Below are 16,114 nucleotides of genomic sequence, written 5' to 3'. Positions count from 1 at the left end.
CTGCAAAGCCAGGGTTTGCTCTCCTGCCTCTTGCACCTCTTCACACGTGCAAATGCTGCACCACAGGTGCTTTTTGTGGGGTGTGCTGGAGGTCAACACCTGGGACAAAGGCCGGCTCTACACCAGTGAAACGAAAAATAAAATGAAATTAAATGAAAAGAAAAATCAAGACTGAAATGACTGAAATCATTTGGACTGGAAAGAATGATATGTCAAGAAACAATCAAGAAATGGGCACCAAAATTACATGAAAAATAAGGGGTGTGCTGCTGCCCTGGGACTCGGGGAGGAGGGGGAATCAAAGGCCAATGAACACGCAGCACAAAAAGGTGAGACTCTTCATAGTGGTTTGGAATTAACCTGTAAAATCTCCTGCTGCAGGGTACCACTGAACCAAAGCAGTTAGCTCTGCACAAATTTGGCACCACAGACCCACCGGTAGTGGAGGTGCTCCTTCACCCCAGGGCTGCCTGCAGCCTGGAGACGAATGAATATTCACAGTGACAGGGCAAGGTGATCGACTTACAAAAGGGACATCCAATCCTTTACATCTCTTTGATGTCTGCTAAGGCTGGGACAATGTGCACACGGCTAAGGGAGAAAAAAGGACTGGAGGATAAGAGGAGCAGAGAGGAAGAGAGATGAGAGCAAGTGGGAAGAAACGAGGGCAACAAACACTCTCACGGGACAGCTTGAAGATGGAAAACAACAGAAGATTAAAGAAATCATGCAGAGAGCATGCTGCAAACAACCAACAGCCGTGTTGGGAACAGGCAAAGAGCTGAGGAGGCTGCCTGCACCACCTGGTCTCAGGTAAGACAACATCAGCCCCAAAGCCTCGTCCTCTGATGGGAGGCATTCTCACCCTGTCCCAGAACCAGCACTCTCTGCTGAACCATTACTGCTCTCCTCTGTCCATCTGTGATGCTCTCTGGCTACTGAACAGGGGTTCAGTTTAAACCTACAGGGATTAGTGGCCCAAATTTAAAAAAAAAAAAATCAGAAATCTCTGTGCAGGACACTGAATCAGCACAGTCTCCCACCTATCTGTGCTCACTACAGAGGGGTGTGCAGTGGCCTGCCAAATGTTCACTTGGCATCTGCTGGTGCCATGGATTGCTTTGTCAAGCAAGGAAACATGCAATGCTAAGGAAAAATATAATGGTGTGGAGTGAACAGGAGCAGCCAGTCCTTTCTGAAGGCAACAGAAAGTCATCTGCTGTTTTCAGCAGGTCCTGAAAAACCAGTTATAGAGTATGTGGGTTCACAGACACTATAAAATACGGTATTATTTGTAAAATCAATCAAGTGAACGTGTGCTAAGAAAATGCAACAGCAAAACCTGGAAGAGATGGTAGAGTGCCAGAAAAAGCAGTCCTTCATTTCTGAGAGCAGAGAATGGTACAGTGCTCCTGAGGCTGGATGCAAAGCCCATTTCATTACAGAGTCTTTGACTGCCTTCACTGGCTGAGGACTAGCCTGACAGCATCCTGACAGGACTTCAATGGTCCTGCATCCTGGGGCCAGAACAGCAATGCCATCAACCCAGCAAAACCCAGATCACACCAGCCCTACTTCTCCAGCAGCCAACTCAGCCCACCCCATCAACCGCAGCTTTTTAGTGACTCTTGCTAGCTGTCGTTGCCCTGAAATGAACAGGATAAATTTTACATTCTGATACCATTTTGTGAGAAGAAAACCCGCTTTCAAATGGAACAGCTCTTCCCATTGCTGTTCCCAGAATGACACACTTGAGGTGGCTGTGTGGAAATCAGGAGCATCACATGCTCTGGGGGACAAGGTGGGCACCTGCCACAACAGCCTGGTGAGCCAGAGTGTTGGGTCAGTCTCTAGAGTCTCATGCCTGTGTCTATCCCACACTTTTTTTGGGCTGAGCACAAATATGGAAAGGGTTGTGCACCTGAAGAAGGGCCCTGTGACAGACCCTGGGGACTGAGGTGATGTCCGGGCATCAGGGACTGTCAGGCACTGCCAACAGAGGGAATTTGTTGTATAATAATAGTAATAAGTGGAGGAAATAAAGAAGTGTCTCCTGTAGGCAAGAGAAATTCCCTGCTGTCCACCAGAGACAGTGCTGGGAGGGGACACCTCGTGTGACCCCACTCCACTGCTGCCCACAGCCACCAGCAGCAAAGGCTGCCCTGCCCATGGGACATTTGGCCTTTCTGCAGGGAGGGACTGGGGCATCGTGAGGGAATCTGACAGTGTGTTTAGGGAAGGAAGAGGATTTCACAAAGCCAGGAATACAGAATGAGTGGCTCACAGCACAGGGGTTCTCTAAATCCTGTGCTTGGGCAGAGTCATGGGCTCCACACAGCAAGCCCACAGTCTTTTCCTTCAGGTTTTATACACTGTTCAGAATTCTGTCTGTGACCACACTGGGAGAGCCCAGCTCTGGACTATCTGTACTGCATGCTTAGGATGCCCAGGTAATACTGGCATAGGTATTTCCAACCCTGCACTGTGGATAACAAATCCTACCCTGAAGATTTACTGATGTTTAATATGAAATGTAAGGTAGAATAATTAAACCCACAAAAGCCCTCACCAGGGAGGTGCCACAGGAGCTGCATGAAAACATTTCCATGCTATAATTTTTGTTAAGTCACCTAACATGAACCTTCCTGGCCCCATCCAGGAGAGGCACACCTCACTGCAACAGGTTCAGTGAACAGGAGGTTCACTGAAACTCAGAGCACAGCTCCACACCAGCCCTGATCCCTGCACATGGACACTCACAGCCTGGCTCTCTCAGAGGCTCCAGCCTGCTGGCAGAGCAGTGCTGCTGAGCAGCAGGCAGCATTCCACTGCAGATATTGTACAATACCCAGCTCCTTGTCCTGCAGGACTCAGGCATCTCCATTTCTTACAAGCATTATTTCTCTGTGTTCCCAGCTCCCTAAAAGCAGTACTAGAACCAAGCACAGACAGTGGAGCTGCTTCTGTTTGGCCTAAGAAAACATTTTACTGCAAAGGTGACTCCCAGCACCAGTGGCAGTCACAAGCAGGGTGTTCTTTGATAGACTGAAAGGGGAGACAGACAGCACAGCCTTTAATTTTTCTGTAAATTACCACAAAAGGCCTTTAGAGCTAGCATGAGCCTTTGACTTCCTGTGGCTGTTGCAGGAACTAGTGGGGAAGGTCTGCCAGGTCACTTGAAAAAAGGAGCAGACAGGCAGGTGGGATTCACACAGCCCTTCTCCAGCCACAGCCTCCGGCCCACGTTTAGATCTCATGGGAAACACAAACAGATCTTTCAAAGATGCAGATTTCACAAAATAATTTTCTGCTTTTTGTTTAGTAAGAAAGCATTTTTGTGGTGGATTTCAAGTGGGCTAAATTCTGCAGTCACCTCTGACAAGGGTGACAAGGGTGACATCTTCCTGAGGAGGAGATGTGAGGTGTGACCTGCAGAGCTGCTGTGCCCATGTCAGTGCCAATGGGCTGGTACAGGTCTGCTACCCTGGCAGAGACTCAGACCATGTGTCCCACAGACCTGATGCTGTTCTCTCAGTACCAAAGACATCCTTTATTTTTGTACCTAATGTTGACTCCTGAACAGGCTGAAATGGCTCTTTCTGTCCATTTTTCACTTGTTATTCTTTATTACATGAAATAACAAACTGTCATCTTAACTCAATGTTTCTTTTTCATTTTTAGTGCGGTGAACATCTGACTCCTGGCTATAAAAGAAAGTTGCTCACTTCTATGATGACAACTGCACCGTTTCCTGAGGTTTGAGAAGACTTTAGATGCAAACACACAGATTTTGTAACTGTATTAATTAATTAGAGTGGTAGCCTTGTCATTCTGGTGTTACAGGTGCTCAGGAATCCACATAAACTCAGCTGTCCTGTGCCTTGTGCTCCTCCCCTCTCTGGGAGGGAGTAACAATATACTCATTGCCTATGTCTGTTTGTGTTTGATGCTCTCTAAGCAGGGAGTGAGTCCCACACAAAAGCCTGGTTCTGTGTGCAGTTGGGCACTGACAGTGAAGGGGACATGTGCTGCTCCTGATGTCCTGGGGAAGCCACTCTGAGGATGGGGGAGATGAAGGAAGGAGTGTCTGGGCACCAGAGGAGGAGCAGCTCCTGGGGCAGGCACCCCTGCCCAGCAGTGTGGCAGAGCTGGGGTGCCCTGGCTCTGCTGGAGGCCCAGGGATGCTCAGGTGTGGTGTCCATGCACAGGACACTGAAGCAGAGCAGGCAGAGGGAGCTGGAAGCAGCTCCAGGCCCGGCACCATCACCAGCTTGGCAAACACTCACACTCACTCCTCAGCACACTTCATGTGCCTTAAAATCCCCCAAACCCAGGGAAATTACAGGAATCTTAAGACTGCTGCTTTCAGCAGGAAGACCAGGGAGTCACTTTCAAGTTCTGACTTAGTAGTAGCTGCAAGTGTAATTAATATTCACTGTAAACACACCACTCAGACTTGATAATAAAGAATCACTAGCCTCGGAACACACACAGCACTTCCTCTGCATTTCAGTGTTAACTCAGTCTGAAAACAACACTGAAATAGCAAACACAATAATGCTGGTGTGGTACTAACATTCCAAACTTTCCAAAATAACCATCTGAGCAGCAATTCAAGTTGAAAAGCAACTTGGCTAAACCTTGAGGCTAATAAACTGCTTGATTAAATTAAGGGGTAAAAACTAATAAATATTCAAAACACTTGATAATGCTTTGTTTGACATAAAGAACATTTAATGCAAGTCTCACTGGAAAAGCTGTCAGGTTTTATACCTTAAATAGAGTTTTGCATTTAGAAACACCGAGTGATTCCATTTGCTGCCTTTGATTATTGTCTTCTGTCACTTTAATCATGCTGGCAAAATTACACTATTTCTGTGAAGTTAAATCCGTTTACAGTGCAGTTTTAATACAGCTTTACAGCGCATTCTTCTATGCATTTTGATTTAGTTACTCCCTACCTAGCAATGCTTTGCTTTGTTCTTGAGCCCTCATTAGCCTGGGGTTTGCTCTAAAGCTCTCCCAGGGAGGAACTAAATAAAAAGCAGTGAACCCTGTGCAAAGGGATGGTCTGGAGCAGCGGCCTGAGCCGGGCACAGCGCCGGCTCCCCGAGCCTCTCCAGCCCTGCCAGGGCTCACTGCGCAGACACGTCCTTGGCACCCACGGGCACTCTCCCCTCCAGGCCCCAGCCAAATCCTGCTGGTGCTGTCACTGAGCACCTCTGAAATCTGGATGAGGCCAGGATCAGCTCAAATCACCTCTCTCTTCTCTCCCACCCTCTCCTCTCACACCTTGTCCCACTGGATTGTCCAAAACACTGCTGCTGAGGCATCTCTCCTGCACCTCTCCCACTTCTCCATCCATGCCCCTTCCTTGATCCATCTTAGGACCCCAGGTCTGGTCTTTAGCTTCTCTGCTACACACAGGTTTTCTCTCATTTCTCTGCAGAGCTTTCTCCCACCCAGCCCATCACCAGGAACAGCAGTGCTCAGGACAGCCTTTCTGGGCTGGAGCTCAAACCACCCAGGACTGCCAAAACCTGCCCCTGCCCTGGGCCAAGGCGAGCTGCAGACCCTCCCACCGTGGGGTCAGACATCACTGTCCTCCTAACTCAGGAGAGAATGGCTGAGTTTGCAGCACAAGGACCAGCTCTACTCCAAAGAGCCGCCACCACCACAGCTCTGGGCTCAGTCACGACTGACCAAGCGATCTTGTGGCCCAGCCAGTAGGACAAAGTGAAATGGCATTTCAGAGAAAGCAGGAGCTTTCCTCCTAGCAATGCTCTGCATCCTCTAAATGAGCAGATCCCCATTTGCCATCCCCATTTATTCATAGTTTCATCCTGGAAAAAGTGCTTTTGTTGAATCTTGTCATCTACACTTTGGACACTTTTGTCTTCTAGTTTTCATTCATAAGGGTGACAATGTTGGAAGTGCAATGTTGTTGCAAATAAACAACGTTAAAAGGAGAACCTTTAAACAACCAGGACCTCCAGAGAAACACCCAGCACCATGACTCCATACAAAACGTGTCCTGCTCCTTAAAAAGCCCTCAGTCAATTCCATCTCCCAAAAATATTTTTACATTGACTGTGAGCAGATTACTTCCTGAAGTCAAAGTATCTGCACTGGCTATGTCTAACACAAATCCTCATGGGCTTTTTTAAGGGTTTCATTTTTATACCAACAAGAAAAAGATTTACACAGTTCAAGTCCTCTTCATATCAAATTTAAAACATTTCTTTCAGATGCTGGGCCTTAAACCCTGCTAAGTGCAAGTTGCTGATGTTGCTTCTTAATTGTTGATATACCCTGATAAAGAAGCTAAAAATGTGAGAAAATACAATTAGTTTAGAAAAACTGATTTAGCCATAAGCTTCATCGTTTAACTTTTCTATGTATCCATGACAACCATTGGTCCATTTATTAAATAACAGCATCCCTGGTGTAATACACAAGCACTAAAAATCCTAACAAATAAACAGCAACATTTAGTTAGGTGTGTTTAGGTCAAGCACACAAACCAACCTGCACCAAAACAAATGACAGAATGGCAGGAAAAACTGGATTGCACACTATAGCTTTCCTTACCTTAAAGTCATCTGGGAGCAGTAGCTTAGATGTCCTTAGGAAGCTTAATATGTATCTGAAAATTTCCCCATCTCGATCAATGAAATAATGTTGTTTTAAACTGTCCAAGACAATAGGCTCTGTGCCATTAAACAGACGACTTATTCTGGAAAAAAAGAGAGAAAAAGAAATGGGCAGAAGAGACAAACTCTCATTGCAGCCTTAAGAACAACCAATTTAGGGGCATCAATGCAGTGTGCAGAAGGTAATGCAGGATGGGAACTTGGTGACAAACACACGTCTGAGGGCAGGTGCCCTGGTGGCAGGCCACGGTCCCACCAGGAGAGCGCCCTGGAGTGCTCCCCCAGGACTGGCAGAGTGGTTTTGGTGAGAACACGAGTCCCTGACTGTGGAACATCCCTGTCCACCACGTCCTGCCAGTGGAACCAAGTGGTTACTTCAGCTCCTGGCCACGAGCGTGGCTGTCATTTGATCAAACACCATGCAAGCCTTTCTGTGCTGCAGGAGAGGCTGCCCACGCACCGAGAGGGGACCTGGCAGTGTCCATCCAGTGCAGAATGTTTTGGAAAAACACAAACCAATGGCCCATGCAGCCCCTACAGCACAGCCTGCGGGACCACAGTGTCACCACCAGCAGTCCTGGGGATGTGCCTGGCAGGGGGAGAGCACCATGGCAAATCTTTTATGAGGAAAAGAACGGGAGCAAGACCTGTGAGACCGGGGCATCAGCTGATTAGGGGACCAAAGGACCACATCAGCTACAGCACTCCAGGTTTTTCCAGTCCCAAGGAGCCTGCTCCACAGAGAGCAAACCAGGCATCTGCCTGGCTGCTGCTCCTCCGGCCTCTCCCTTCCAAATGCCTGGCTTCTCTCACAAGGCTTTGTCTTCCCATGAGAAATAACCCAGCTGAATATATGTTCTTGAAAGGGAAAACGCAGGAGACAGACAGCAACGACCTATTAAGTAATTGAGTCCATCTCTCTGACAGTGCAGCATTGTTCCCAACTGCAGAGTGTCTCATCTTTCAAAGTCGAGTCTTAAATAATCCTGCCAGTGAGGGCTCCTCCATTTCCCAGAGAGGCCATCCCACAGCTGGCTGCATTTCGCTATTGAGCCGCCCCTTCAAATCGCCCATGAAATCCCCCCTGTGCCTGGCTGAGACCAGGGCAAGGCTCTCCCCTTCCCTGGAACACAAGCTCATCAAGCCTTGCTGCAGGCAATGTCCAGCACTGCTGGCCAGCCACAGCCTTGCTGCCTCCCTCCTCCCAGCACCAGCGGGCCCAGCAGCGTGGGAGCATCTGGAAGTGATCCCAGTGCCCATCCTGGGAAGGGGCAGGTTTGCTGCCCCACTGCCCTGCTGGGGCTCCTGGCTGTGCCCTGGGCCCAGGCCCACAGCTGCACCTTGCTCTGATCTCCTAACTTCCTAATATAGTTGTAAGTTTATTAATGTGCCGTTTATATCTAAATAAAATGTGGAAATATTAAATAAAACTGGACTTAGTAAGTCTCCACAGAATTTTGCTAAAAAACCTTTCTGCCCTCTTAATTAAGGAAGCTCCAGGTTTTACTGCCTGCTCTCATGCCCATGCCAGCACACAGCTCATCTGAGTTACTCGTGAGAATAACCAAGTGCTCTCCTAAACCCTAATTATAACACTTACTGTTTTCTCCAACCTCCAGCGTTCCTACAGAATCAGAGAATACCATCCAGTTCACCTTGCAGCATTTCATTTATATAATCACAAGGTTCAGTAAGACTTCTGTAATTCACTGTCTTCTTTTTTGTTGCTATTTTAGGGCCATTTGCCCAAGACAGTTAAAGATACTGCTGTGTACAGCGTTCCATTTTATTCCAGGAGCCAGACAGTTAATTTATCTCTGTTGGCAGTGTGCTGTGCTGGGATACACTGGAAGCAGAGGAAGCACTGATAGCTTAAGGTTCAGTACATATGTTTACTGAGTAAATCTGCATGGCTATTGGAAGTTTTGAGATCTTACATCTAAAGAAGCTGAGCTGTGGCTGAACCCTCCTCCCCTTTGCTGCCCTTTCTCTGTGGAGTCTGCAGAAGCAAAGCTGCTCAGCTCTGCACAGGCACAGGGGAAGGTTTGCCAACAACGACAGGGTGCAGAGAAGACAGGGTACAAAATTTTAATGGGCCACTCTTTAATGTAGTAAAGCATTTTTTTGGTAATGAAAACAAAACATGAATTTTGAGGCTCCACTTTGTGGAGTGCCCTGAGCTGTATTTCTTCACCAGCAAAATTACTGCTGGGGAAAGAAACTCACAGAGTGTTGAAAGACTTAACTGCCACCCCAAAAACAGAGTGATGAATAGTTTAAGGATTTATTTGACATTTTAGGGGGTTGCTATGTTCCAAGAACCAACTTCATTGCAGCATGTTGTAATGCTGCATGAGGAAAGTGCTCCCACTTCTCCCATCTCACCAGTTTAAACCATACCTGGAAAAGTCCTTTGGAAAATGCAATGCTGAGAGAGCACTAAATGAACTCAAATGGCAGCTTCAAATGGACAGCTCCTGACAGGATTCCTCACCATGTGTGAAGCTATGGAAAAGAGCACAGTGACCTCCACGCTCTGCAGCGGGACCTGCAGCTCACCGGGGGTGGGTCTTTGGTGGCCAGAACAAAACTCCTCACACAGGAGCAGAGAAGCAAAATGCATCCAGGCTGTCAGAGAGCTGCCAAGTCAGCAAGAGCAGGGGGACAGAGGGGCTTTGCACTGTACAGACTTGCTGATGATCAGTCAGAAATAGGGTACCAGCCTGGCTGGCAGCCTCAGGAAGCCACTCCCTCCAGTGACCCAACATGCACCGTGAGTTAAAACCACGGGGAGTTGCTGCAGCTCAGACTGGGCAGTAGTCACCCTGAAAAGGTTGTTTTTATGAGTGGTCATGGCAACCAGTACTGTACTGGTGGACTGATTAGTTAATGGCATTTTCAGGAGGCGCTTATGGCACACAAGAATGGTACCTGCAGTGATGCTTGTGAAGAGGCAGGAGGCACAGGGAAAGGGAGACAAGGCAAAAAGAGCTGCACTGGGATCCTACAGCAAAGGGTGAGTCTGAACAATGAACACTTCTTCAGCATTCCCACCTTTTTGCAAGAGATGCTTCACTTTCTAATTTACAAACACTTGTATAATGTGTGTCAAATATTTCATTCCCATACGGGGAGGTGACTGAGCCAGGATCGACTCCAGCACTCGCAAGCCTGAGGATGCCAAGTGCGTCTTTCCACTGCCTCCACCAGCCATGCTCACACCACCTGCCCAGTGCACAGATTCTCCCAGTCACCTCTTCCTCCTGCTCAGCTGCTCCTGCCCTCCCAGCAATGTGCTCTTCCCACCTGCCTGGTCACTGCTCTGCAGTGCTGCCCACCCCAGCCCCCAAAGGGTCCCTGTCCCCAGCCACCGCTGCCACAGAGCCACCACGGGGCTGTGTCCAGCCTGGCACCTCAGCCCTGGCTGGAGCACTTCTCTGCCTCTCCCAAGAGCTGGAACACAACCTGTTGATCCCATTCCTGCTGCTTCTTTGTGCTTCTGCTGTTTCTGCTAAAGGCTTTTACATTTTCAATAATGTTTCGCCAAAACGCCGAGGGGTGAGTTTCTAGCTTTGTACCAATTTTACTATGATATTAAGATCTTCTTTTATTAGATTAAAAACAAACAACAAAGACAGCCAACCCACAAGGACAAGAGTGCCAGTAAATTCTTTCCTTCGTTTCTTGGGCAAGGAAAGAAGCCCTGTGCTGCCTGCAAATACCTACAGAAGGCTGCTGCCCACCCCCCTTCATCCTGGTGACCAATTTTCCTGCTGCAGGCTGGAGAGGCAGGAGCACAGAGGGGGCCTGCAGGGCAGCGAGTCCAGCCCCCACAGCAGAGCTCACAACTCCTTCATCACCTCTCCCAACTCCATTTCAGAAGCAGACAGGGATTTTGGCACCTCCCAGAGCACCTTTGGTCTTCCCAAAGATCATCACTGAGCACAGCTGTGAGTCTGCACATCATAAAGAGCTGTTGAGGAGTTTCATGGCACTTTGGGACAGAAATGTTTTTGGGGTGGGGCAGTTTGCTCTCTGGCCAGTTTAGCCATTTTCTTGACACCTTTATTTTGAACAGAAAATAGAAGTTCTTTCCTAATAAATCTGGTTCCAGATGTCTTAAAGAGAGTACCCAGCAAAGTGGGACCTGTGGGGCAACCAGCAACTGGGGCAGTGGCACCATGAGGCCCTAAGGCCCCAGGTCCCTCTGCTGTGGGTCACTGTGGTCCTGCTGTCCCCTGTGCACTGCCCTGGCCAGCGCAGTGACACAGCGTAAGTAGAACTCTCTATCACAATATTGCACTAAAAGTATTAATTTAAGTAATTACACGATTAATATTTAACTGTTCAGTGATATTTTTGTCATTCATAATTTAGTTGTTTACATTTATTAAAAATTGATTTTGTAGACACTTTTTCTGCCCAATGTCAAATCAGCAGGGAGCACACATTTCAGTGAACCGTCATTAAAATGTGTCTCTTTCCTAATTTTATGGGAGGGCAGGGGAAGAAGGGAGAAATGCCTGTCAGTGGGTCCTGTAAACATGTGGGGGGTCTGTGCTGCACCTGGTGTCCTCCCTGCTGAACCTGTCCCCTCCGTGTGCCCTCCTGTCCTCAGTGCAAACAGCGGAACCAACATGAGCTCTGCAGATCTCCCTGTGCTTTACGGGGGCTGCCAGCTGTACTTGGCTTTTGGGCCTGCCTGTGGAGCTGGAGAAGGATGAGTAGGCTGTGGGAAATGCCACAGAGAGGGAGAAGAGGGTTGTTTAGAGGTGGGACACCGAGCATGACCTGAAACTGTCCTGCAGGACAGGCAAGCAAAGCGTCTATGGTGGATGAGCAGAGTCCAGTCATTGCTGCTGAGCACAAACAGTGCTGCTTATCTCTCAAATATTTGCTCAAGGTGGGTAGCATAGATACTGTCATCTGCTTGGAAGAGAAAAAATGCCATGAATTGGAGCAGAGGTGCTTGACAGGCGTCACACTGTGTCTGGCACTGCTGCTTGCCTAGCTGCATCAGGAGCCTGCTCCTTGTCCCGTCTCAAGGCAGACACTGCTGGGAAGGCTCTGTGGAAAATCTCCCAAGTGCCTGTACCAGGAGCCAGTTCTCTGCTGCCACTGCCACAGCCCAGCTGAAGCAGCACAGGCTGACTGGGAAGTGGACAGCGCTGTCAGACCTTCCCAGCAGTGTTTTTCCTATTTCCATTATTTCTATAAAACTGTTTGGATTTGTGCACAAGTTCCCAGCAAAGCAAACCATAATGGAGAAAGCACCTGCAGCTGCTTTCCCCAAGGGAGGTACCTTAAAATACCCAGCCTGTCTGAAAAGCAGGCCAGGCTGGCCAGAGGAGGACAGGGATAACCCAGCAGATGGGTGTCTTCTGCCTTCTGGCCTGGCATTAGTTATAAGAGAGGTGCGAAGGCACTGCCTCTGCCAGGACACAAGCTCCCTCACGCCCTGTACAGCGAGGAACGTGGCTAAAAGTTGCATCTGGCTGCAGGAGGTTTTCTGATCTGCCTCAGTTTAAAACTCCAGCTGCAATTAGTGTGCCAGTTGTATAACCATAGCTTCCCTCCCTGCTCTCTGAGCAGTGATTTTAAAGCCCTTCTGCAGCTGAGAGAAGAAAGCACTGAGGAGGTGCAGGGTGGTCGGTGCCCACCCAACCTGGCTGCCCTGTGAGGCTTCGCCCCTGCAGCTCTTCCCTTTTAATCAAAGACAACATCTTCACCACCCAAGGCTGCTGCAGGCAGTGTGCTTGGCTTGGAGAGTGTTTTGGCTGGGGAGAATTTTAAGCATCTTTTGTTTGGACAGTGGTGAGGAAAACCTGTGTGTGTGAGAGCCTGAGATTTAAACTTTGGGTATCAACTGCTGCTCTGAAAATTGTGACATCCAAGCAGCCACGTGTGCCTGGAGGCACAGAGAGGTGCCCCAAAAGGGGTTCCTGACAAAAGCAGGTACCAGATCAAGCCCCAGGTGTGGTGCAGGCATCAAGCCTGTGGTGTCAGACAGGTCACCCACCACTCCATGGGCTCAAGCCACCCTGGCCACTGGCTCCTCACACTCCCACATGGCTGGGGCAAGCAGCTACTCCTGAGCAAGGCAGGCTCAGTGCCCGTGTCCTACAGGCATCACTCAGCCCCAGAGCTGTCAATCCTGATGACACAAGTGAGCTACCACAGATGTTCAAAACAAAACCAACCTGTGAGAACAAAACAGCCTCTATTTTTAACAAGAGCATCAAGCAGTACAGTCCCATCTCAGCAGAAGGGTGGAGGAGTGACATGGCCAAGCTTTGGTAGCAGAGGGGCTACAGGGGTGGCTTCTGTGAGAAGCTGCCAGAAGCTTCTCCACGTCTGGCAGAGCCAACCCCCGGCAGCTCCAAAGGCAGATGGGCCACAGGCCAAGGCTGGGCCAATTAGAAATGGTGGCAACACCTCTGTGATTACAGATTTAAGAAAAATAAAAGTTGACTGCACAGTTGTAATTGTGGCCAGAGAAGAGCAAGGTGAGAACATGTGAGAGGATCAGCTCTGCAGACACCAAGGTCAGTGCAGAAGGAGGGGCAGGAGGTGCTCCAGGCACTGGAACCAAGATTCCTCTGCAGCCTGTGGTGACCCATGGTGAGGCAGCTGTGCCCCTGCAGCCCCTGGGGATCCATGGGGATGCAGAGATCCACCCACAGCCCCTGAGGATCCATGGGGATACAGAGATCCATGGGAATGCAGAGACCCACAGGATGTAGAGATCCACAGGAGGTGCAGAGATTCACGGGGGAAGCAGAGGTCCACCCATAACCCATGGCAGAGGCGCCCACACCGGGGCAGGGGATGCCTGGAGGAGGCTCTGCTCCAGTGGGAGACCCGGTGGGGAGAGGTCCCTGCCCCCAGGCTGGAGCAGCCTGTCCCTGGGCCTGCTCCCTGTGGGACAGGGACCCACGGCACGGCAGTTCTGGCAGGACCACGTGCCGGAGCAGGGATGCTCTCACAGAGAGCTGCTGCTTCTGGGATGGAGCCACATCGGAGAAGTTGCTGCAGAACTCTCCTGTGGGAGGGACCCCACGGTCTCACAGGGGAACAACCCCTCTCCCTGAGCAGCAGGGGAAGCTATGGGGGATGAACTGACCAAAACCCCCATTCCCTGTCTCCCTGTGCCATCGGGGGAGGACATAAAGCTGGGAAGGAGGTGGGGCTGGAGAGAAAGGTGTCTTTTACTTCTCATTATCCTGCTCTGATTTTGTTAGAAATAAATCCAATTAATATCTTTAATTCCAGCCTGTTTTGCCTGTGATGGTATTTCTTGAGTGATCTCTCCCTGTGTTTAATGAACCTTCGTTATATTTTCTCTCCCCTGTCCAGCTGTGAAGGGGTGAGAGAGCAGCTTTGGTGGTGCCTGGAGTCCAGCCAGGGTCAACTCACTACAAGGAGGTAACTCACAAGGTAACATGTTTATCCATCTCCAATTCCTATAACTTCCTGCTCCTGCCTCCCAGTGCTGATCCTGGAATGCCATAGGAGTTTTTGAGCCATATGCTCACTTTGCCGTGCTTCTGAAGGATATTACACTCATTAACTATTGAGCACCTGAAGGAACTGCAGGATCTATTACCTAGATTTAATACCTCATTTTTTGCTGTTCAGGCTACAGTATCTATTTTTGTTACAGATCAGAGGTAGGCTGTATAGTATCAACATGTATTTTTAAAAGTCAATAATCCATAAAGAGCATTATAATCTACCATGCAGAATCATTCTTAGGAAGCTCTGCAAGGATTTTCTTTCTTCTTTCTATACCACCATTAAAAAAGCAAAATTAGGTATATAATGGATTTTGTAGTTAAAACAAAGCCATGGACAATTCTGTTTTCTGTTCACTGTTACTATCAATTAAAGTCCACTGGAGCAACAGGTAATAAAATCCACTGAAGTGGAAATTCGCTATTATTTCTGAAATACCACAAACCATTCATGGTAGGGGTGAGAAATGCTTGTTGTTTATAGCCTAGCTCCACATTTAAGAAACTTTAGCAGATGACTTTGATATATCATTTCCTGGAAATGTGTGTGTATTCATATTTTGATGCACTACGCTTATCTCTTAATTTGTACAAACAGCAAGAACTCGACATAAATTAGCTGGTAAAACAAGGAAGTGGAAACTAATCCCAGGCAGAGGAGCCTGTGTTTTTTCCTGAATGAAAAAATTTTCTTGGTAGCCAAGAGCCACTCTGGCCCTGTACCCCTTCAGCCACCCATCCCACCCCACCAGGGAGGAGGAGGAGTGGTCAATTACAATTTGAGCAGACCAAATACTAAGGGAATTGAGATTCCCCCAAGTTTTCCTTTCCAAGCTTTTTGTTCTCACCAGGTTTACAAAGGTATTAACCCTAAACACTTCACCTGCTGATGGGATTAGGACCATCAGCACTGGTCACTTATCCAAATTTCTCAGCAGCCAGTTTCTCCGTGGATGACCAACAGGAGCAGAGTGCTGCTTAGCCACGAGTTGCTTTATTCAAGAGTTTGTCTCTTTTAGTGTGTTAACAACTATTAAAATACTTCACTAAACAAACATTTCTAGTATGTTAATTGCTGCATCACGAATCCTTTCACTTAATTTGGCCTACATCCACAGCTAAGGGAAGCAGATACACCCACAGAGGACAGAGACCTTTTGCTACACACACATCAGCATCCCACCACACCTATTTAACTCATCAGTGACGTAAAACACTTGCTGTGCTCAACAAGGGAAAAAACATAACCTTCAAATACAGGTGCAATTTGCATTTCTTCATTAGAAGTTGCCTACCTGCCACTGCCATGGCTTTTACATCTTTTTACCAGGGACTGTGACAAAGAGCCTCCCATGATTTATGATGCTTAAACATCCAACTCCCGCTGTTTGCTCTGGCTGAGCTGCTCTGGAGTAACCATGGCCAGAACAGAGCTCTGACCACATCAGGTGTGAGGATCCAGGGCATCCCAGCCCAAGCAGAGTGGTTTTTGTTACTGTAGTGCAAGACAGGCCAGTTCTGCCACCCCTGCTCCAAACAAGCACTGACTGTTTGGGGAGAGTGAGAACAGCAGAGTCTGGCTGACTTGCATATTTTTAATAAAAGTAACCAAATAATATGACAATGCACTATGAGCCTTCAAAACACAGCATGTGTTTAGGGTAGAAGCTGAATATTCTTCTTTCAATGAAGTATGCCAAGTAACTACACAGAAGTTGCTACACTGTAGGTAATATCCATCTACCTGGGAATTCCTCTCTTTATTTTAAATCATGGACTTGAAGTTAAAGAAGCATGTAAGCTGGATTTCTGGTGCTATTGATTTTTTTCCAGTATTACATTCAGGCTATTTTTTCTCTCTTTCTGCTTTTTACTTTATTCTAACTGAACTTTTGACTAAATAGTTGGGGAAGATTAAAAACATTGATATAAATTTATATTGTATCC

General features: G+C 48.1%; 1 protein-coding gene across 5 annotated transcripts in view; it reads right to left on the bottom strand.

The window, feature by feature from the left end:
* The window catches only part of KCTD15 (potassium channel tetramerization domain containing 15), a 42,248-nt gene that overhangs the window by 6,886 nt on the left and 19,248 nt on the right, over positions 1 to 16,114 (bottom strand). For all 5 annotated transcript variants that reach the window (XR_015773748.1, XM_088062162.1, XM_014258882.2 and 2 more), the window contains exon 3: positions 6,592 to 6,736. Coding sequence is in view for 4 of the 5 variants with exons in the window: in XM_088062162.1 (XP_087918288.1) it covers positions 6,592 to 6,736 (145 nt within the window). In the remaining variant the exon portion in view is untranslated. The remainder of the gene's footprint in view (positions 1 to 6,591; positions 6,737 to 16,114) is intronic.

The sequence above is a fragment of the Pseudopodoces humilis genome, chromosome 14, assembly GCF_049639895.1.
Source record: "Pseudopodoces humilis isolate 2021_Gansu_Grassland_sample_001 chromosome 14, ASM4963989v1, whole genome shotgun sequence".
NCBI lineage: Eukaryota > Metazoa > Chordata > Aves > Passeriformes > Paridae > Pseudopodoces > Pseudopodoces humilis.
Note: the sequence above shows the minus strand (reverse complement) of the source record. Positions and strands in the feature narration are given on the sequence as shown.